Source organism: Vanellus vanellus, assembly GCF_965231255.1.
Source record: "Vanellus vanellus genome assembly, chromosome: 2".
In the NCBI taxonomy this organism is placed as follows: Eukaryota; Metazoa; Chordata; class Aves; order Charadriiformes; family Charadriidae; genus Vanellus; species Vanellus vanellus.
The window spans coordinates 90,945,832-90,969,660 of record NC_138906.1 but is presented as its reverse complement, the minus strand read 5'-3'; the positions used below and the strand labels follow the sequence as shown (position 1 = coordinate 90,969,660).

The 23,829-nt window shown below is 41.9% G+C and overlaps 1 protein-coding gene across 1 annotated transcript in view; it reads left to right on the top strand.

The window, feature by feature from the left end:
* The window catches only part of ANKRD33B (ankyrin repeat domain 33B), a gene marked incomplete at both ends in the record, with an annotated part of 52,261 nt that extends 28,940 nt beyond the window's left edge, over nucleotides 1–23,321 (top strand). Inside the window, 3 exons of the mRNA XM_082479244.1 lie at nucleotides 10,167–10,296; nucleotides 15,981–16,121; nucleotides 22,471–23,321. Coding sequence (XP_082335370.1) covers nucleotides 10,167–10,296; nucleotides 15,981–16,121; nucleotides 22,471–23,321 — 1,122 coding nt within the window. The remainder of the gene's footprint in view (nucleotides 1–10,166; nucleotides 10,297–15,980; nucleotides 16,122–22,470) is intronic.
* Between the last annotated feature and the right edge of the window lie 508 nt (nucleotides 23,322–23,829).

Here is a 23,829-nt window from a genome sequence, read left to right as displayed (position 1 = left end):
TCCTCATGGTGAGTGAGTGTGCTGGATACAAGTCACTTCAGGTTTGGGTTCTGCTGTTAGATGATCCACCTCTGACTATCATTTTGTTTAGCTCTTAGGGTTTTTGCCTTTCTGAAAAAAATATAAAATGCTTTAATGATACAATTGATAGGAAGACTATTATTGTAACATTGGATTTTGAAGTAATCTGGCAATCAAGAGATGCTCCAAGATGTTTTCCATATAATGATGTCCACAAAAGGTATATTTTGATCCTTATTAGAAGCTCACTTTCCTTCAGCGGTTCCCAAACTCACTGCAGCTTTATGCAGCAGTTGGCCGGAGCAGCGGGCGCTCCCAGCCTCATATATTCGCAGGAGGAAGCAGTTGGCACTTCGCCGTTTTAAACCTATTGCTAGCTGGAAACGCCTGTTCCAAGCAAAGCGTAATAACGTGCTGTTCATTTAAGGATCCGGAAATACATTAACTGTGTTCACAGGATGGCTTACAGCCCTTGGAAGCACTTGCTAAACGTTGCATAGCAAGCCAGTGAAAGACAAATAAAGGAAATTAAAATCCACTCACCGTTCGTTGGGGCAGGATCCCGACGTAGCGGTGGGAGTCTGGTGTGTTGCCTTTCACCCCCCCCCCCCCCCCCCCCCAGCCCTCTGCAGTTAATGGTTTGGGTTGCTAGCGTTTAGAGCACCTTAAGGTGGGATTCGTGGTAGAAATGCCTTCTGGGTTTACAGCACGATCCCCCCCATTAAAGTTCAGTACATCATTTACATTGTTTTCTGAAGTCAGACCTCTCGCTTCTTTCTTATAAGTAACTCTTCCCTTACTTTTAAGCCAGAGAAAAGCGGTCTGCGTGTAGCACAGGTCTTGAAAAGCAGGCATAGCATAGTGGGATGTATAAATTTGGCTGCAACATATCATGTGTTATTACTGTCAACACTATCAAAACTTAGCACTAACATTTGACAGTATTAACACTGATTAGTATGTGCTCTACAGACAGGAAAGCTAGGATTAGTAAGGCTGCATTATTTGTCAGGGATCATCACTACTTAGTATTGTACCTAACATGACAGTCTAAATAAACTGGAAATGTGAAAATTAACCTGATAAAAATTGTATTACTTACCCTACCACCTACCCGCAGTATTTTTTGTCCTTTAGAGTCAGGCACCCATAAGCAGAACAGAGAACTTTTCCCAGAAAATTGTATCCTGGGCTGATTTCCCATGTTATTGAATCCAGAGATGTCCTTTTAGTGTATCGATGATGGCAATAAGCTCCACTAGGTGACCTGTCAGTTCATTTTAAGTATGTGTCATTTTTATTAAAGTATTACCTTAAAGATTCCTTACATATTCCTTTTCTAAAATTATACCTTGTTTACTTCAGCTGTTACCAGAGATCTCGCATACATTGCAAAACTTAATTTTGGACCGATGGGACTACATCAAATGTCACTTCTTTCTCCAGTTGTGGGAAAACAATCCCAGTTTCTTCTCTTTCCATATAAACTTCTTCATTCTGTATATTGCTTTGTTGCACAACAGTCTGCTGTCACTGTCAGGTAGGCATTTCTCCTACCTGATTAAACTTAGGACTGATAACTACATTCCTAATACAGTTTTACTAGCTGTCACTGCAAAATAATACATTATTTTAACACAATTGATCTTGAGCATGAATGCGTATACCTACTAGCATACTGAGCAAATTTTTTTTTAATTTATATATATATATATATTTAAATGGATTCACATTAAATTTCCTAACTCAAGTGCCTCAACATTAAAATGTGCCTGAGTCAGTTGTAGCTGCTAGTTGCTCTTGTCCGTGTGCTCAGGTCTTCACTTCTTTATTTCAAGCTGATGTTCGAGAGGAAAGAACAATAAAAGATTTTTCATGTGATAACACAAGTCCAGTTGCTACTCTTTTAAGAAGTATCATCAAGTGTCATCTCAACTCGTAATAACTCAGCTGGCAATGCAGCTCAGGCCTCCTGCAGCTCAGTCGACGCACTGCCCCTCGGCTCTTATTTTTTTTGCAGGGCTGTTTCCACTGCTGGATGTAATCCCGAGTGCCCTCTGCTTCTGGCCTCCTTCTGCAGCAGAAAGGGTGGCTTTTTCTGCGGTGGTCAGGAGAGGAGGTGCCATCGAGCGCTGGCTGTTGCTCCGGCTACACAGTCAAAAAATGCCTTCTGTACTCCAGCAGCCCTCCGGCCTTTTGGACACAGAATGACTTGGGGGAGGCGCGTGTGGTGTGGGAGGTGGCACCAGGCGGTGCAGGTAAAGGACTGTGAGAGAGAAGCTTCCCCCAAGAAGGACTTGGGAGTGTTGGTGGATGAGAAGCTCAACACGAGCTGTCAATGTGCGCTTGCAGCCCAGAAAGCCAACTGTATCTCAGGCTGCATCAGAAGTGTGGCCAGCAGGTCGAGGGAGGTGATTCCACCCCTCTACTCTGCTCTTGTGAGACCCCACGTGGAGTACTGCATCCAGCTCTGGAGCCACCAACATAAGAAAGACATGGACCTGTTGGATTGGGTCCAGAGGAAGGCCCTGAAGATGATCAGAGGGGCGGAGCCCCTCTCCTATGAAGACAGGCTGAGAGAGTTGGGGTTGTTGAGCCTGCAGAAGAGAAGGCTCCGGGGAGACCTTATAGCAGCCTTCCAGTACTTAAAGGGGTCCTACAGGAAAGATGGGGAGGTACTCTTTATCAGAGAGTGTAGTGATAGGACGAGGGGTAATGTTTTTAAACTGAGAGAGGTTAGATTTAGATTAGATATTAGGAAGAAATTTTTTACTGTGAGGGTGGTGAGACACTGGAACAAGTTGCCCTGAGAAGTTGTGGATGACCCATTCCTGGAGGAGTTCAAGGCCAGGTTGGATGGGGCTTTGAGCAACCTGGTGTAGTGGAAGGTGTCCCTGCCTATGGCAGGGGGATTGCAACTAGATGATCTTCAAGGTCCCTTCCAACCTAAACCATTCTATGATTCTGTGGCTCCCAGAGCATCCTTGGGTGGGGGGCAGGGTATGGCGAAGGGCTCCTGAGCAACTGGGTGTTGTCTCACCCAGGGTTTGCCTCACAGGAAGATGACGAGAACTTTCAGGAGTAAGGAGTAATGCTCCAGCTTTCCTCCCATCAGTCTTCCCATGGGTTGGAGATGTAATCATCTGCGTTCTCAGTCATCCTCTCCCCCAACTTCAGTCAAGGGAGCCCTGTCAAGAGGCAGCTAGGTGGCTGGTGTTGGGAGAAGAGGTCAGGCAGTGTGGGAGCTAGGGACATGTTCCAGCCTCCTGTGGAACAGTATACAACCCCCAAGGCGCCATCAGGTCCAGAGTTTTTGATTTCCCATTGAATTGTTGGCTTTTATTATGTGGCTTGATATTAAAAAAAAAATAGAGAAGGGTTAATCCCTCATAAGCGTCTTTCAGTATTGCCATATGATAAAGCAATTTGTTTCCTATATACCCCACCCACTGGAATATCTCTGGCTACATGGTGTGTGTTTATTTGCCTTGTACGTCCCTTATGGCCCCTGGCAGCAGCTTCCCGAGGTTTCTGCCAGCTGCTTATATCACTAGTGACGCCGAAACCGATTCAGACAACGCACATGTTATTAAAGAAGGAAAGTCATACTAATTTTATTGCCTTTTTTTGTTGTCTGATTTATTACACAAGTGGCACTGGTTTTCTTTGTTGTGTAATGCAAGCTTTTGCAGGCATAGTAAAATGAACTTTCCTGGGACTATTTTTAGAGGTGATCACGGAGATTTAGATTAGAATAGATTAAGTAAGGACTTCTGCAGAGATGATACATATACTAAGCTATACCTTTACTTAAAGACATGTGGTCTGACTGGTACAAGAGGCATTTACGAAATCAGTGAAGTCAAACATATCCCTCAAAACGGCAGGGAAAAATGGTAGGTTATCATCCGCATGTCCACAGACAAGTCCATGTTTTTAGCTACGATTCAGGCCTAAGAATGGCTCTGTGAGTGTTCATAACTCCGTGAAGCGAAGGTGGTGATTTTGCACCTTCAGCATTCAGGCGCCGGAAGGGGCAGTGCCATTTAAGCTTGCTTTTGGGTACAAGATTGTGCTTCAGGTCTACTGTGTTCCTCTGCAGAGGGAGAGAGTTTTGCCCGCCGCTGCTCCGTCCCTGCTTGAATACTCTTTTGCACTTGTCTGATCGCTTTCCCCAACAAAATCAACACCTTCCCCCTTGCCCCCCTCCAGGCACGTAGGGTTTTATCCAAGCAACAGTTGGACAAAATTCATTTAAATTACCAGCTCTTATTTTTGTCGCTTTCGCCGCATAAATTTGTATGTGACTAAGCTGTTGCAGCCCATTCTCTAAAAGGTCAGCCTAAATTATTTTGTGCAGATAATATTAAAGCGTATGTGCTTGATGGATTTCCGAAGCACATAAACACCACTTCTTGTGGGACTGATGACCTGAATAATTACCTCATCTCAGTCACTGTTGATCTAATCAGCTAAACCAATTATAATATAAGCTCAGGCCATTTATGAAAGTTTCTCAGATTGCTTTATGCAGAAGGTTTTATGGAAGGTTTGGTGCGTTATACACAAATTAGAATGTATCAGATAGTGATGCTCAGCCCTAAATTTTGCTCTTTTTTAATACAGTGCAAATTTAGAATCTCTGTTAACTGAAGTTTCACAGAGCTGCAGAGTTTTTAGTGGAGATCAGAATTTCCCTCAAATAATATTGGGAGGTTTATTTTGAAATACGTGACCTGATTTTTATTTTTTTTGCTTTGTATGTGAATTATGTTATAGTGAGTGATAGTTATATACAGTTCTGTTATAATAATGAGTTATGTATAACATAAAATATTAAATATATGAATTATTATTTTAGGAAATCAACAAGAAAAAGTTTAAACACAACTTTGTATTCCTTTATGTTTTATTATTCTTCCATTACTATTACTCATAATACTGTTTGTGTAATATGCTTTTAACTTACACATAATTTTCGTAGTTGTCCCTGCATATGATTATGGATTACAATGTATCATTATCTCATTTAATTAAATTACAGACAGTTTTAATAATTGCTGTTAAACCAACCTCGCAGAGATGCCATTAATACTTACAGATGCATGCAAAGCAAACTGGACAGTCGTTTATCATGCTCCTTATGAAGAGCAAAGGGTAATGTCAATTTAGTCTTTTGCCAGACCCATTATTGGCTGGGATAATAGGCGAAAAGCTATAATAAGCTGTTTTCATTCTCAGCATCTTGGTGGAAAAGAAGTTGCCTGAAGAGATTTTTTTAAAAGCTAAAATAATTTCATGCTGTATGTGATTTGCTCTGCTGTTCAGCTTGAGTTCGTTATTGATCCTCTAGTATTTCTTGTGATCTCTCTTATCTGTAATGATCTAGTGTACGAATAGCCTTACATCTGTAATTTTGTCATAACATCTGATTTATAAAATTGTCTCCTGAGATACCCATGACCTCACTTAATCAGACACATTGTTATGTCATTAGCCAGCACAGCTGAGCAAAGCAGAGTTTATTTTTATAGTGGCAGCACTATTCCATGAAATCAAAGGCACATGAAGAAATATCAGTTTAAAAGGAACAAAAAGTTTCCCAAGACTATTTTATTCTATTTCTAACACGCAAATTTCAGCTTTATGCTTCTGTAGGAAATTTTAATACAACACTTTTAGTCTGATTACAGAAGAGCACTATGAAAGTCTTACAATTTGGAAACACTGCTTGAGGAAGGTGTTGCAACATCTGATTAACTTCAGGTAGTCCCACACCTGAAATGTCCATTTATGTACTCTGGGATGAAATTAAGAAAATTACTTATACTTTATTTAGAATATATGGAAAATAAGTAAATTATCCCAGACTGATTCTTTTGTCATATTTTAAATAAAGTATTGTTAATTTTGCTCTCTGACTTCAAAACAAAGGGGGATCTTTCAAAACTGTGCTAGTTACATAAAAATAAGATATGTCATATACTATAGAAAAACTGGGGGGAAGCTCTGTGAAATGCCAAGTATTCCACACAGGAAAAAGCCCTCAACACCAGGCAGGACTACGGCTTCTACATGGAAAAACGCTGTTACTGAGCTGAATTTCCACCCCCCCTTATGTAGAAAAATTGTCAGGAAATGTTAATGTAGTTGATGTGATGGATGACTCATGCTTTATTTATTGTCACACAGAGTCTGTATGCGATATTTAAAAAATTAAATGGAATCTGTTGCAAACCTCAGAGGAGCCAGTAGCGCCGGTCTCCTGTAATAAAGAAATCCCTTTTCCTACAGTCCAAAGGCGTCAGTGCCATTTGATGGTTTAAGGTCTTTTCTGCACAGCAGATCAAAGCAGACTTTTTTTGCCTGTTCTGTTTCATTGGTCCGGGAGAACAACAGGCAGCAACCCTGGCCACTGATCGGGGGAGAGCGAGTCTTAGCTAACACAACAGCCCTTGAAAAGCAGGGGTACTGTGCTTGCATGCTGTGACACGCAGAATCATAGAATCACGTAACCGTTGGTACAGTTATTCCTTCTAATAATTGCTTATTATTATATATTAATGGGAATAGTTTGAGTTCTTATTATGATTTAAAATAAGTGGTGGTTGAGGACATTTGAAAGGGAAGAGAGGGGAAAGGATGAAGTCTTAGGGAGAGGACATGCATTTAAGATTTATCAATCTTCCTTCTCCTAAAGCTTTCACATGTAGTGAGTATGTCTGAAAATTGATCTTACTGACAAAATAATAGTAAAATTTCAATTTTTTGAAAATACATTTTTTCCGCATACACTGACCACTCCGTAATTGCACCATGACCCTTCATATGAGGAGCAGAATAACTGATGCCTTGGTAGAACACTAATGACATAAAATGTTATCTCTTTTCTGGGGTTAACCAGATTACTCGGGTTCACAATTTTCTAGATAAAATTCATTTATATGCTTTATTTTAATCTTTAAAAAAAAATTAAATGCACAGCTGTATTTTCCTGCAGAATGCTGTGATACAGGCTACTGCTTTACCAATTGCTTCAAAAGACAGTTTGCTGAAAGCAATTTCATGTCAGTTATATATATTAATTGAGATTGTTGAAAGAGTTTGTAATGTATTATAGCTGTGGATAATAGTATTTATTGGTATATGAAGTTAAAGATTCCAGACTAATAACTCATGTTGCGATTGACTGCGCATCCTGGCTCATCTGCTTGTACTCAGTTTCAGAAAGCAGAATACAGGCAGGGCCAGAAATGGATGCAAAGAGAAAAAAAAAAAAGGGGGGGGGGAAGCACAATTGAAAACACAAATTATCATGGTATCATTGAACCAGGATTTGGGAAATAACCGTTGAATCCAGGGGTTTATTGCAATTTTCATTCTAAAGCTGTAGCCTTCTGCACCTCATTTCAACAGCTGACGCTTTTGGAAGAGTTAGGCAAAAGAAGGCACCCCTCAGCAAGGTCTGTCTCACCCGCCTCCCTGTGAAACACGTAAGCGGTGAGGGCTACCAGAGAGCACTTGCATCAGCTTTACGGCCCTGGACAGTGCCGGGAACCATATGGCGGCGAAGTGACTTGTTTTTATGTCCTCGTGTGATTGCTCATTTTGCTTCTCAACCAGGGAGTGCTGGGCATGCTCCATCGAGCACCAGGTTCTCACACTCTTATCTGACCCACTCCAGATTCGTACAATCGTCCTTCAAAAATTATTTTCCATGCTACTGCATCATGTAATCCCTCAGAAAGCTCCTGCTCTCCGTTGCCTTTCCTTATCCTTAAGCAAGCAGTCTTTGATAGCATCTTTGGAAAATAAACTTTAGAAAATGTTGTTACCTAAGTAATCCTTCTGGTTTGTAAACTCAGAATGGTGAATGAGGTTGACTGATTTTGAGATCATTTGTGTCTCATGTCTGCTGAAATCAGAATGCCAGTGTGTGTTAGATATGTTAGATCCTATCTGATGGAGGTACCCACTAAAAGTAGGACAAAAGTCCCTAAATACTGTAATGCAAAAGCCTCTCACAAAAAAGAGCTAGTGTTTGATGTTTGTTATGGTTTGGTTTACTGTTTTACAGTTTGTTTTTCTTTTAAAGAGAGCAAAAAAATTAACCTTTTTTTTAATGCATCTGATAAATATTTTGAGAACACAAAAATGTCCTGTGAAAATATACTGTGAAAATATCCTTCAGATAGTGAGTGAAACAGTTTTTTCCATTACAGATGATAACTAAGCTATTCCCATGGCTTTTTGAAAATACCAGTCTCTTAAAAAATGACATTTTTTTCGGTCAGCAATAGGATCGCCCTTCTTATGGTCAAGAATTTTAGGCCTCCAAACTATTGTATACTTAGCTTTCTACCATCATTAGTAACTAACATTTTACTGAATGATTGGGTGATTTTTTAAATCTGCAGAGTTTCTGGAGTTGTAAAGACCTATATCCTGAACATCAGGTGAAAAATGAAATTATTAAAGAACTAAAATAATGCTCAAGTCCTTACCAAGTGGACACTAACACAATTGTTTTAAAGCTAAGAATGATTACATTGTAGTAAAACTTGGATTAATCTGAGCAATCCCACCAGGAGAATACATATGTTTTAGTGGACGTTATTTCAGGTCATATATGTGTATATATGACTTTAAGCAGAATCCTCAGTACAATTTCAATAGAATAGCTTGAGGTATTACGGGTTCTTCACAAGGAAAAGGAGATGCTCGTTATAAAGAAATGGTGGGTGTTGCTTCATACTGAGGACGAGTAAATTGAGAATAAAAGGAATCAGAGTAATAATTTTATTGAAAGATGTAACTGAGAAATACCCTACATAGCCTGTGAGCACCCCGAAGAGTTGGCGTTGCCTCTGTATCTTAATGAAGCTGTTTGCTACCTAAGCCAAATGGACTATCCAGAATAACAATGAAACAGGACACTAAAATATTAACTAACTAGTTATAATGGCAATAAATCAGAAGCTGCAGTTGTTGTCATTTGGTGAATGTCTCTGTCTCAGTAATGTCAGTGGGGAAAAGCAATAAAGAGAATGTTTAGGCAAGAGCCGCTTAGAAAAATGGTGGAGGAGTCAGGGCGGGCCATTCAGTTTTCATAACCAGGTTCTCCTCCTTGTTAGTCTTTTGTGGTTATGAACTTGCAGCATGTCTGTATGGGCGCACATTTTAGGCAGGCAGAGTTACCAGAGAGGTTGGGATTTGTGTCTCTGCCCTTATCTTTTCAATAGTCAGATACTGACGCTGATCTCAGAAAAACTGAGTCATGTGTTGGCAGTGAAGAGGGAGTGGAGGGAGTAACACTGATTTATCTGCACCTGCCTTCCTCCACACCCGTCGGCCCCTTGCAGATGAACACCGGGCTGCCCGAGTAATCCTGAAGACCAGAGATAATGGTTGCAATCCTAGCGGTCAAGTGAGCAGCCAGGATTAAGTACTGTAGTTCCATTTAATTAACAACAAGTATTTTAGGGAGGCTGTCAGTTTGCTGCTGTGGAGTGAAACGTTACCTGGGTACCAAGCTGAGTTATAAGGTTTACCTCCTGGAAGTTTTACAGCTTCCAGCTGTCATAAAGCACATTAAACAGGAACTCTAAAAGCAATTCTATTTTATTTATGATTATATAAAAAGGTCTAGTTCTAACGGGAAGCCTGAAGTATTTAAAGATAGCAACAGGCAGCATGAACACAACTCCTGCCTACCACTTCCCCTTCAGAGAACAAGTAGTTGTTTTTCAGAGAATTAACATTCAGAGCAGGTCCAGTTCATCTTACCTGCCGGATTCATTTTATTATATAATAAAATATGATTTATTCTAATTTGGTTATAGAGTATATAGCCATATAAGCATAAGCCAGTTATAAACAGTTACTTTCCAAGTGGCATAATATAATATTTACTCTCTTAGGTATTTCTGAGGGATACTAAATGTTACTCGCAAAAGCGTAGAGATAAAAGCAGTGGTTTGGATCTGAACATTGTGCCTGGAGCTAATCACTAGTTATGCTGATACCTTTTCAGTTCTTCAGTCTGAGAAAAAAAAAACAATAATGAAAAAGCAGACTGGTGTTCTTCCTTGGTGAACTTCTCTGTGTCTGGTAAACCTAACTCTCTCTTTATATTTTCCTTACAGAATGGTCTTATCGTTGCCTGTTACCAAGGTTATGTGGATATTGTAATAGCCTTAGCACAATGCCCTCACCTTGATGTGAACTGGCAGGACAACGAAGGGAACACGGCTCTAATTACAGCTGCACAGGCAGGTAAGGCTCTTTGTTTCACCTCTTACATACTGGGTCTTAGTAGGAGTGTGTGTTGTGGCTATTATTTTTAGGATTTTTTTCAAAGCCCTAAAAGAAATTAGTCTGCATAAAATAATCCTGGCCAAGCCCACTTGCAAGTAAGTTTCTCATGATTTTCTTTGAACTAATTAATCTACAGTAATATTTATCCAATGGATTAAGACAAAGCTATGCATTTCTAGTAGACACCATTAACTATTTTAACTGTAAAATAAAGAAAATCTTGCCCCGAGTGTGCAGTACTATACTGCTTTGTTCCTTTTTTTCCCTACGTTTGCTCTGGCAAGCAACCAGTCAACACTGTGGTCATGTAATGTGCTGTATTAGTGCTGATAGCATCTCTTTTCTCGTGCTTGCTGCACCTACTTCCCTGGGCCTGTAGTAATTGCTGACTGTAGGAAAATGTATCATCATTAAGAAATATCTTGGCTGCTAAGACATTCTTCAACCGCCCCATAGTTGAAAGGAAAAAACCCCTATTTACATAGTCTCAGCAGGATTCCGTGTTTGCCAATGCTGCTTTTATAACAGGCTGATTATATTGACGTCGACCATGTTAATCCTGATGCAGACTGGAGTGAGAGCAGAGTTTATCCCCAGGTTTTTGTTTATCCCACCCAGCATGGGAATAGTCAGTGAACAAGCGTAACACATCACATAAATGTAAGAAATGGCCCCAAAAGAAATACTAGTTTCAAGTGTACAGTTAAAAAGCAATGAGTCGATTATTTCTGTTAAAACTTAAACACTGGGCTTTAACCTTTAAGAGAAGCTGTAGTTTGCTCTTACAAGTGTTAACATAGTGCTGAAGCATGTAAATCAGGAAAAATTTGACCAAGAAGGCCATCGCTTTGTAGTCTAAAAGCTGTTCCAAGGGCTGCCTGGCTCTGCAATCATGGTTTCCTTTGCATCCCTCGAGTGTGCTCCTCAAATGCAATCACTTTACAAGGAAATGAATACCTGGTCTTTATGATGTCTTCTCACTGGTGAAGAACATGGGATGTTTGTGGCAGTTCATGGGACATAGTGTTCCCTCCCAGACCCTGGCTGGCTGGAGGAAACAAATTTCCATCAGGCAACGTCAACAGACATTACAAGCCATGTCTAAAGATTGGAGCAGTTTGGTTTTGATGTTAATTTAGTAATATTGCCACTAGATACTTCCGGGTAGTACCAAACTTTTCTTTTTATGTACCAAAAAGTGAACGCTGTTGAAGAATTCACAGCGAGATAGGTCTCAAATACTGGAAAAAATAATGGCCACCACAGTAGTCACATTCATAGCAAAGTCACGGGTACAGTAGTTTTCAAAGAAAGTGGAGAAGTCTCCAAAACTCTAAGCTACATTTATTTATCTGCCCTAATATAAATTTGGACTATAAAAGGTTTAACACTGACTCCTTCCTGACCTTTATAACTCATGATAATGAGCTCAGAATTAATCCAGAGGGCTGACATTGACTTGACACTCTCTGCCAGTACTTGTTATTGATCCCCAAAGCAACTGGAAATGACTGTAGTCAGCAGAAGCTTATACAAACTCCTAAAAACTTGGATGTTTTCCCCTGCCTATGATAATCCTGAGCTACAGTGTTGACACCAGTTATTTAATTCATTATCACAAGATACTGCTGTAGTGTTAATAGAGATTACTGTGAGGTTAACATTGCGACCAGAGGACCTACAGTGCAATAGATGCTGCTTAATTATTGCTGAATGTTAAGTAGTAACACTTGAGAAGTGTATTATAAAGAACTGAAAGCAAAGCTTATGCGAGCTTTCCTTTAGTGAAGGAATTATTTGTGGTTTGGTTGGGTTTTTTATTGTAATTTTAGGCCATGAAAATAATAACATTTTTGCAAAATAAATTATTCTGAGAGATCGCTGTTATTTATACCAAAAGTATGGGGTTCCCTGTGGAAAGTCAAATAGCAAATCCACATTATTTCAGTTAATTGTAAGGTGATGTCAGAAGGTTTCAGAAAGTGCTGCCATTTTTGTTATGACCTGCTGACCAGGTGGGCCATCACGTACGGCCAGGCCCCGAAGAGGAGCTGGATGGGAAAGAGACTGCGGTCCTGAGGGATCATTCCTTGCATTTCAGAGGCTGTATCTGTAACGTGAGGTACAGATACTAAGGGAGATGATAGGGAGGCCTCTTTACCTTTGCTAGAGGAGGTTAAAATCCACACTTGCTCATGCCGTTTCATGACTGCCCAGACAGGATGCTCAAACCTGAGCACCAGCTTGAATTAAATGGAATTATCTTAAAGACCAGCAAGAGTCTCAGAAGATAAGTGAATTCAGTTCCTCATATTGCTTTTAATAATTTAAGTTTCTCATCCTTCAAAAAAAGTATCTAAACCTGAAGTTTTTTGCATGGGCTGACCTGAGGAAGATAGGCTGGAGGGATCAGTGAAAAGCAGTACTTTCTTAACGAGCTTATTGGTATAGAAAAATAACCACAAAGTGCTATGCCTAGTGTGTAAATTCCGGGTTTGAAAAATGGCCTGTTCACGTGCTCTCTCAATATTTCTTACAGACGTGGGATCCCTTCTGAAAGAGAGCTTGCCTTCCAAAACTCTAAATCTGTTGCAGCCTGCAGCAGGTGGTGCCCAGAAATGGGTGGTGATGCTGTTAAAGCAGAAGCAAAATCATTAAATGTCAGAACAAGGACAATGCAGAAAAAAAGGGAGACTGATGCAAACAAGAGATTGAAATAACAAGTGGAAAGAAAGGAAGGAAGGAGAGAGGTTTCAAAGAAAGGGAAAAGGGAGGAAGGGAAAAGGGAGGAAAATTACATTAGTTTTTTTTTCTCAGTTCTGCTGCTGCGGAGGACATAGCTGCGTCAGTGTCAGTGTATGGTAATTGGCATTCACTGTTGTTTAGAGACTGTCATATTTGCTCACAAAATATAGATGTTTTATGTTCCAGGGACCAGTTTGGGGCAAGGTTGTAGAGCTGGAAACACAAAATTGGATGTTATCTCCGTTTCTGCTTATAAAGGGAGACATGAGAACACAGAAACCTAAAACACCCAGAGGACAAAAGGTTCTGGGTGTCTTTGGTTCCACCCATCTGCCAGGAAGCATTCGCCACCCGTAGACCAAACACAGGCTTTTTGCAGGTACAACTCGAAATTGTGTTGTTATATGACAGAGCATCTTCCTTACTGTGCAGCTTATCCTTCTGCCTGTATTACATAGATTATTAGGTAATATTGCCATCGTTATATGCATTTCCTCTGTGGCAGCAATTAAGTGAATTAAGCTATTACAGACATCTGTGCTGATCTCTAAATATGGCTCACAGGGCGAAGAATGTACCCTTAGCATGCCAGTTCTGGTAGAAGATAGATTTGGCTTACAAACAGCAAAAGCCTGATACAAATTCAGTATCACCAAACTGTCTGAGGCCTGGCTAATTTATTTTAGAGCTGCCTCCAGCTTTCATAGCAGACTTTAAATCACGGAAGACTCACCTGGTTTACGATTTAGATACACACTTCCAGTTCGCCCAGACGCAGGAGACCTGAAGCAAACTTTATGGCCCTAAATCAAAAGCGTATGACAGGGTTTTAACAAAAAACTTGGCGGCTCTGAGTTTTGCTTTGAATTTGATATCTGTTTGAACTAGAGATTTGAAGCAAAGCTCAGAGGACAGAAGCTCCTGCAGATTAAAACTGAAGTGGTTTTCAGGAATCCCTGAGACACAAAACTTCTGAGAATCGCAAACCTCTTCATTTTCTTTGTTATTTTATTGCTGGCATTTTTTTCTGTCTCACTTGAGGCCATCTGTAGGCCCCTGAAGAGTTTTGGCTGAGCAAGGTCTTTCAGGATTGACTCCCAGAATCATCCCAGACTTGCAAAACGTCTCTTACTGCAGCTATACTTTCGGCAAAGGGAAGAACATCTTTAGTAATGCAATAATGGCTGAAAAATCTTCCATCTTACTGTTTCTCCTTGTTTCAGTTCCTGTCTCTGATTTCTGGGGTGAAAAAGCAGTATTTCAGCTGTTCCAAAATCTTCATGAAGACGCACACTGTACATGAGTGAAACAGAGCATGTCCTGCAAAACAATTTGGGCGCAAAGATTCTCCCGGTCGTAACGGATACCCTGCTAGGATTTGATCTTACGCCATAAAGTCAGTGAAGCTGAAGCTACTCTGTACGGAGTAAGCAGGACCGGGTCACTTGATCCTGCCCTGAACCCAGTTCACTTCTGCTTGGTTCAGCTTGTTGCGGTTTGCTGTATCTTTATATTTCATTTGCATCAGACTGCACGAGGTACAGGGAGCTCATTCTTTGGTTTCCTCTGACTCTGGTGTTGTGAAGCTGATCTGCACTATCTCGACATCTGCTCAGGTTTCAGGAGAGTTTCCAGTTATGCAGCAAGGAAGCAGAGTCCAGCAAATTCTAGGAGATAAAAGACTAGCACCTAGGAAACATCTTAAATTAATTGGTAAAGATTTTCTTAACTTGCTTTCCAAAGTGACTGCAGGACTGTGTTGGTACAAAGGGACCGCTGATGAAATCTGCACCAGATGTGACACTATAGACTTTTAAAATTGTCCTGTATGAATTCTAATCTGCTTCAGGAACATTTCTAGATGAATTTGAATGACATGCATCACAGGATATTCAGCTGGACTGCAGAGTGAAATGAGAGAATATTTTTACAGCTCCTAGTAATTAAATTGTGATTGTTGCAGCTGCCTGACAGACTGCATTATTTTATAAAGTGTCAAAGCATCATAAAATGAATGACAAGTGAAGGGAAAACTGTTTTGAATGAGTCATAATGGAACTAGATACTCATCTTGTTCTGATAGTCCAATTATAAAGACTTGATGTTTTAATTGGTCTTCCAACCATTTAGCCAGAGATGTCTTCAACTACTCAGTACGCGCTTCCTGACACCAGTTATGCTGGCGTACAAGGCACATGAATGGCGGCAACAGTTGCTTTTAGAAACAGAGCTCAAGTTATTTATTTTACTAACAAAATGGAACATCAGCCCCATTTTCCTGTTGCTGGAGAGTAGGCAAATGGCTTTAAACTGTCAGATGGAAGAATAAAAATGTGGGATTCTACGCTAAATATTTCTTTGTCTTGTATCAGGCCTGGCACAGTTTGTTAGTTTTATTGGCTGGAACTACCACATCTAATCACTTTTTAATTAAGCACCATGATAGTAAGGCTCAAATTTACCAGGTCAGTGAAAAAGCTGAACCTTTGCAGTTACTTCCCCCAGGTGGTGGGTCTTCCTTCCATAAGCTGTAGGAATTCCCTTTGCAGTGCCCCTCACTGAGTCAAGAAACTGAGGCCCCTTGCAACCTCCGAGTGACCATCTCTGGTTTTTAATTATTCTCCTACCTTAAACTGACTTTTCAGAGTGGAGAGCAACTTGAGAGAAGGTGGAAACCCAGATTGCCAGGCTCCTTGCCCAACACTCTGGTCACAAGTCGGTACCACTTAACCCTAAGGCTAATGACTGCAATAAGTGGAAGAGGATGTGAAGAAAAGAGTTCTTATTAGTTACCAGTTAGTTTTTCCAGTGGTCAAACCTGCAGGAGTAATTTTTGGTTTAACCTTGAGAGAGCACCTTAATTCTGTGACATTCTCTGCTTTTTCATTTCTTTAAAGGGCACATAACCATTACAAACTATTTGTTGAACTATTTTCCCGGGCTTGATATTGAGAAGAGGAACGTGTTTGGATTCACAGCACTGATGAAATCTGCGATGCAGGGCCGAACTGAGTGCGTGAAAGCCTTGATGTTGGCAGGTATGCAAAGTGCTTTGCTGCTTCTTTGTCATCATCTACCTGTAAATACCAGACAGTCACAGGCAAACACCAAGAAGTAAATTGGCTCTTGGGGTGTTTGCTCTGAGAGGCGTGGTGGAGCTTTCCCTGGAAACGGGTGCAGCTTTTAAATAAGTCATAGACAAGGTGGTGAAACCACACACTGCAGGTTGAGGAGCACTCAGTTTTCCTGTGGAAACTCCTCCAGGATCTCTCCAAGAGCTCTCAGGGTGAGATTCATTGTCTCCAGGAGAGTTCGGGGAGTGTGATTTTCAAGTTTTGTAGAGAAGGAGTTAATGAACTTCATGGCACAGCTGGTCTCTTGCTGCCAGCTCTGGGGGTGTGACGGTGCAGGGCTGGGTGATGGTGGTGGGACCATGGGGCCCCACAGCTGGACCTCTCCCTCCAGCTGGGGCAGGGAGTGAAGAACTCTGGGGGCTCTGGCTCCTGTCAGGAAAGCTGGGTGTAGTCAGGTCTGAGTCAGGTCTCCAGGTTTATGGGCAACAGGGTACCAGCAGGTCTGTACCTGTTGCAAGGAGGAGGTCGTGGCACAGGGAGCGAGCAAGTCCATCTCTGCCTGCCTGCCTCTCTTCACATCTAAGAACAGGAAATACGTTTCTTGCTCTTGGCCCTTGACTGCGGTTGAATTTCCAGCTGTATGCATTGTGAGGTGAAGGAGTCCTGGAGAAGAAACTCAGGAGGGCAAGAGGCACTGGGAGGAGTCCCTCCGGGGAGCAGTCCCAGCAGACAACACCTTTTAGCCACAATGTTGTAAATTTTTTATTATATTAAGTAATTGGCATATAAATTATTAACTATAATTAACATGTTAGTATGTACGATTGTATTACAGTTGCAGATATTTGACACAAGTCAAACGTTATGGAAATGGTAATAGATTGCATGTGAATATCGTTACTGTCTAGACAGAGAATTTCATGGAGAGACATCTTGAATGAGTAGTTCATTTCAGCCATTTTGCTGGCACAGAATTCTGACCCCTCATAATCTGAATATTTTAAGTTGCAGGCATTTATCAAGCATAGTGATATTACATTCATCCATTTTCATAATATCCAGTTTCCTGATGTTGATATGACACATAAAATGTTTGGATGATGTGGTAACTGGCATGTTATTTCCTGTGAGGTTCTGTAGCCTCTTATAGCAGAATCAAGGTTTTAGAATCAGATAATGCATTTTGGAGTTAAATTTTTATGAAACAAAATTAGAAAATGCCTGTCAGAGCTAGAGTACTGCTACACACAGATGCACTTTCTGGACTAATACGTACTTCGTGCAGATGCTAGTTCAGAATTTTCCAGTGCCCATTACAAATTATCACTTAAAATGAAACTTCAATCCCAAGACCTTATGACTTGTCAAATTGACCTTACAGTGTCATGGCTTTCTGTTATTATCACTGGAGATCTGACATAAGCTAGTTCTTTCTGTTTTGGTCACTAGAAGGTATTTCACAACCTTTCCATCCATTCCTTGTTATTATACTTCTTGTACAAAAAGTATCGGTATCAAAGTTCAATATGTGGTTGCTGCCTCTGACATCCGAATAGCCACCTTCTTGTTTTTATGTTCAGTAAGAAAACAGAAAACTGGGAAGAACAAACCTTTTGCCAGCCAGAAAATGGCCTTGTTAGCCTCCACATCAAGTTTACTTCCAGAAAGTTGTATCAGCCTCTTTGTGCATCAGAGAGAGCGAGGGTACCAAAGATCATCCTTTGGCTAAAGTGCTGTAGAGTTAATATGCTCTGTATTTCTGACCTGCAGCTTATATACGTTTTGGTGAGAGTTTTGCAGGTCCTCACAGTTTCAGCTCAAAATAGGGGCCACAAAGGAACTGTGGTAAATTGCCTGCACCCATTTAAATATCTGATTATTTTTTAGCACTGTACAGTCTGATGAAATGTAGGGAAGGAGGGAGCTGCTCATTCAGAATTGATTTAGAAGTAGTTCGGGGTTTAAGGGATACTGAGTAGCTGCTGGTAACAAAGTGCTAGTTTGCTGAAGAAGGTGAAAGAAATTGTTAGTAAAAGGTTTGGTGAAAAAATCAATGTCACAAATGAAACGGCAAAATTCTATGTTAAAACATAGGATTGCATGGAAATATAGGGGGGAAACACCCATAATCAGCTGTGGGTCGACCTGCATAGTCTCTGACTCTTGCACAGCTACAAAGCAGGTATGTGTCTTTAGAAAAGAGTTACAGCCAGGAGGTTTTTAAACCCAGTATCTGTTTAATGGCTTGGGTAAGACCTCTGTTGACGGGCACCTACTTGTGGCAATGCAGGAGGTCAGTAAAGGAAAATAACTCACCCTCCTAGCCACCTAAGCAGGAATTTAACAGTCAGATGGGGAAGAGGTAACGGCAACCTGTGACAGATGGTTGGAGCTGGATTGTCAAAGCGACTGCTCTTTCCAAAATTTGAGTTCCTGGAGGGTGGCCAAGGTCGATCACTACACAATTAAGGCTCTCAGACACTTAGCCATAATGTTTGCTCTTTCGAAGTGAGTCTCTGGAACATGTGAATTTGCCATTTGTGAGTGCACAGCGAGCAAGGGGGGGAACCCGGTTGCTCGTGGGCAGTTTGTCACAGGCTGCTGCGCTGCCAGGACCGAGCTGCTGCCAGCATTCAGCAAGCAAGCCAGCCCAAATGGGAGCACAGAAATGCCGGTTGTAATTCACGTCTCAAGCCCCGTTGAAATCTCCAGTGTAAACTCAGTGCTGCTTTAGTAAAGTCGTCGGCGTGGCTGTGGATCTAGAAACTGGGCTTTAAATACCGTGTATAAACCAGCTCGGTAACGGATGCCTCAGCTCTTTCACTCCCTGTCCTTAAAGTCAGGATGTCAGTTTTGCATCTCAAGGGGCATTGAACCTTCTTAATCAAATAGGATATTGATATCTCAAAGGGGCACGTGTATTCAAACTAGTTACGCTGAAAATTATCTTCAGGGCAACTTTTGTAGGAAAATCAAGGCGAGCGGCAAATGCAGTTTTCCTAAAAGAAAACCTGTAGGCTATACTTACACTGAAATGACAATTAGTTCAATAAGAATGCCATTACATTTAGAAAGGGACACGACTGTTCATGTCTCTTCCAGATAAGACATTCTGCTGAATGACAAGTTTGTTGAGAAATGTCTCCTGATTTGTACAGCAAATCAATACCGCTATAATAAATCACGCCTTAGAAGAGATTTTGTGATACAGGGTACAAAGTCAGCATTGATTTCTGTTGAAAGATCAGGATTTCAATACTCTGTAGTATTGTTTCCTGAGATAAAGTTTCCGAACCGCATCTGTCAGGCAGCAGCAGGAGTGGGCTTCTCCTCAAAGGGAGGAGAACCAAGGGTGCCAGCAAGGCACACAGAGGCACTAGCCACATCGACAAAGGTGCTTCATGAAGAAATGGAGCAGCGCTGGTGACAAGAACCAGGATCAGCCATTACTGTAGTGATTGCCAGGGAAGCCCCTGGTGACGAGGCAAGTCCCTAGAGGCAAGGTAGTTCTGAGGTCAAACAAGAAACGAAGTCTGTGGGTCAGGGTCTGAATCAGCAAGGCACGGGGCCAGGCACAGGCACAGCACAGGCGTAGCTGCAGCATAGATCGGGCAAGGACCGGAGCTGAGGGTCTGAGTGTTGACGCAGCCCCCAAGCAAAGGTGGGAAGCCCCCAGTCAGCACTTTCTCACACAGCTCTTTGCACAAGTCTGATCCAAGGTCCCACAGCTGCACCATATCAGAGCTGGCCTGTCTTTTTCTTGAAGATAGTGCTAAGCAGCTGTCTATACCTCTTGTTTGCTTACAAGCAGAGCATACTGTTCATTAAAATTTATGGGAGAGATTCAGGGGTGGGAGGTTTGGGTAGGTTGGTTCAAAAACAGGCTAGTGGGGCAGGACGACATGTCTTTGTATGTCTTTTTTCCGGCTCTCACTGTTCTGTAGCTTCTGCAGTCATGAACTTCTGACCGCTTTCCCCATGCTCTCCTTTTTCCTCTGTTTCTCTGCAATGGCAAAACATCCTTTGTGCGGAAGGTCATACTGGAGCCACTGCAAACAGCTTCCTGGTTGCCATTCCTGATACCTAGTTCCCCCTGTGCTAGTTTGAAATGCTGTTACCAAGATAATCCACCCTGAAAAAACTAATTTATCATGATGTTCTCTTGCCTTTTCCTCAGGTCTCAGTCTCTGGACATTTCCATCTTCCAAAGCAAAAGGACAGAATGTCTTTTCTTTTGTGGAAAGATCTGTGTAGGTCAGTTTTGTGTTGGCCATTTGAAAATGGTGCTTCAGCTGACAGAGAAGCCCTTCAAGAAGTCAAACGATGCAGCCTGTTCATATCCCAGCTTAAAACTTTTTCGAGAAACTCAGAAATTATCTACAGGGCCACAGATATGCGTGAACCATAACTGAATGTTAAAGAGCTCAATTATGTTAAAAGCAGCTGGGCAAAGTGTCCATGCCTGTCCCAGAGAACGTGCTGCATATCTGCTGAACAAAATCAACATTCTGGGGCATGCAAAGCTCCCTCTGAGATCAGCCAAAGTTTAAAGACAGTATATAAAACAAACGATTTGCAGCTTAAGAACATGACTGCCTGAAACCAGAGGGTATTCATGCATATTCATTCTCCTGTTGATGCCATTTATTCACCCACTCTAAAACACCAAGAGGTCTGTGCCCAAGTGGTATGTCCAGGGTCAGCTGGGTGTGATGCAGAGGACATGATGCTGTCTGTCAAGTCCTTGTCATGCCTCTGAGAATCTTCTTGATTGGTGGCAGCAGGCTAGTTTTTGGCCAGATCCTATGTACCCTTTAGCAGTCACTAGCTATAGAGTGTTGGTCCTTTGCAACAATCTTGCTGACTTCAGCTTCCAGAACCCCTTGTTGCTGCTCATCGTTCTGCAGCAATTCTTCCAGAGGTGCTGTCTGTATTGAGCTTCATCCGTCCTTTACAGAGTCCTTCTGTGTGAGCAGCATAAGGCACATGCCGTCCTCATGGACAAATGCACACACTCTGCCCCAATACCAGGACTGCGAGGACTTTCCTGCAATTTTCTGGTTGCCCAGGAATGTGGCAGCATTGGATATAGTATTACAGAAATTGTAAAGGATACAGTAGGGCAGAGTAGGATGCTTGCTCCTCCTGTCACTCTTGTATCCTCTCTTCAGGCAGCCAGGTGCCCTGGAGGAGAAGAGTGTAACCCCACCTTGAAAGCAAAAGAGTGAAGAACAAGGGCAGAAGCCCATGTGAGGGGTCTTACAGGAACATGGAGAGATCAAAAGGAAGGCAAAGCTGGAAAAGGACGTAGAAATATATGAGAAGAAAGAATGGTGATGGGGACAGATGTCAGAATTGGATGGATAAAGATCATAAATGGGGAATGGGGAGAGGACAGGCTGAAAGATAATATCTATTAGGTATCATTTCCTTTCAGGACCTAACACCATACTTCAAATGCCTAAACCTCTGCTGCCTAGCAAGCGTCCCAGTCCTGGTTGCCTCTTATGGTTGGTTCACTTGGCGGTAATAGCATGTTTTTGCTAACGATTACTTAATTTCCTCAGGGGTGGTAATCTAAGGTAGATGACAGCAGCTGTTCTGGGCTCAGACTGAAGGTCCACCTCACCAATTACCCACTCTGACATGTATGAAAACTTTTGTTATATTTGATCACCCTCGTCACCATCCTCTCAACCTTCTCTAGCTCTACAGTGTCCTTTCAGAGATAAGAGAACCTGAATCGTACACCTGGTGTTTTCTCTATTTTTTTCCTTTCCCCCCCTATTTTTTCTGTATTTTCTCTATGCTTTTCTAGAAATTCCTTCTATTTTATTTGCTATTTTGGCCCCTAGTGAGCACTGAGTTGATATTGTTATGGAACTTGTGATCATTACCCTGATCTCTCTTCTGAGTGGCAGCAATCAGTGAAAAGTATGGGACAGACTTTTGTGTACAGAATTGTTTCTTTCCATATTTGTCACTCTTTTCTTACAAGCCTGAGTGAATGGAATTTAAAATGGCAGGCGACATTCAATGCAGTTGAAATTCATTATGTCTTTCTTTGCATTGCATTAAGAAAATGTCATATATACAGCCTTCATTTATTTTTTTATTTTTTTTTAATAAATCAGGAGTTCAGAAAGTCAGGAACCCATGTCTCTCCTTATTGCATGTTCATTTTGACACAAATATTATACTGTGTCCTACGTGATGTTTTATTGCAGGGATCTGCCTGATTCAACTCTGATGATAGCAACAAAAGTGTGGGCAATTTCATTAATTAACACAAATTGTTTTTCTTTTCTTTGAGGGGCAAACGTTCACGCGACTGACCCAAGCCGTGGACTGACTTCATGGGAATGGGCTTGTTTCACGGGAAGATCAGAATCTGCCTTCATCATGCAAAAGCTGATGGACAGGCCATGCCCGGAACAGTTTTGTGATCAATATAAACCAGAATGGCCAAAGATGAAGGAACTTCTTGCCAAGGCTGCAGAGCCAAAAACCTGTTTGCAGCGGATTTCTGAGTGTGTGAGGGCAGCTGTCTCATTCCGGTCTTTCTACGGCCCAGAAGAAGACGGGGTCCTCGATCACATGGTGAAGGTGACAACAAGCTTGAGCAGTCCTTTCATTGCGCTGTCGTGCCGGACGGTGTGCCCAGGCAGCCCACCTTCTGTGGGGAAGCGCAGACTGGCTGTGCAAGAAATCATTAGGAAGCAGAGAGCCGAGGAGATCCGATCTCAGGACAAAGACCACTTTAGCAGCTATGAGAAGCTATTCCAGAACTCCAAAGTCACGCTGATCCCCAGGAAGAAGGACCGGCGAGCCAGCCTGCAGCCCATCAGCCTTGGAGTCTCTCAAGTGAACACGGTAGCCACAAGGAAAGCAAGCCTCCTGCCGCTCCACCTGCTTAGACGGAGCAGCGTCAGGCCGGGATTTGTCATACCCAAAGTCCGTATCAGCAAGGCTCCTCCACCCACCTTCCAGCCAGAAAAGGCGAGAAGGAGGAGCAGTGCAAAGGACGACCCCTATTTGCAGATTCCCAAATGGAGATACAAGGAGCTAAAAGAGGAGCGGAAGAAGGCAGAGGAACAGGAGAAGAAAAAAGCAGCAGAGGCTCAAAAGCAGAGGCAGGTGTCTCCTGCCAGATGCAGGACCTGATTTAAAAGCAGTTGCTTAGAAGGTTTTAGAGCCGTTAGTCTTGTTATCTGAGCAAGATAACAGACTGCATGCCTTCGTGCATGCCCACTGCTCACGGAGCTGGAATCCTGAATAATGGCCTTTAAGGTGCAGAAACAGGGCAGGAGCTATGCCACAGTGCGTCCGATGCTGGAGCAGGAAGGTATTTTGAGGTGGAAGACTTATTAAGTTTACCTGTCTGCTGTTGATAGGAAGTTTTAAGTGGTGCAGTCCTCTTGCAGTTTCCTTTTTGACCAGTTCCAGGTGAATGACTGAGAAACAGCTTGAAAAACAGCACGTGCGTGAAAGGATCATATTTTGTATTTGTTCATTTTGTAATGGACAAAATTAAGGAGTTGTGCTTTTGACACTAGACATTCCTCCCTCTCCTCGCTTAGATAGATGTATTGCAAGGTTTTATAGTAATAATGAAAAGTTTAAAATATACCACGGTGTTGGTGGGCAGTGAAAATCCAGGTCTGCAATTGTT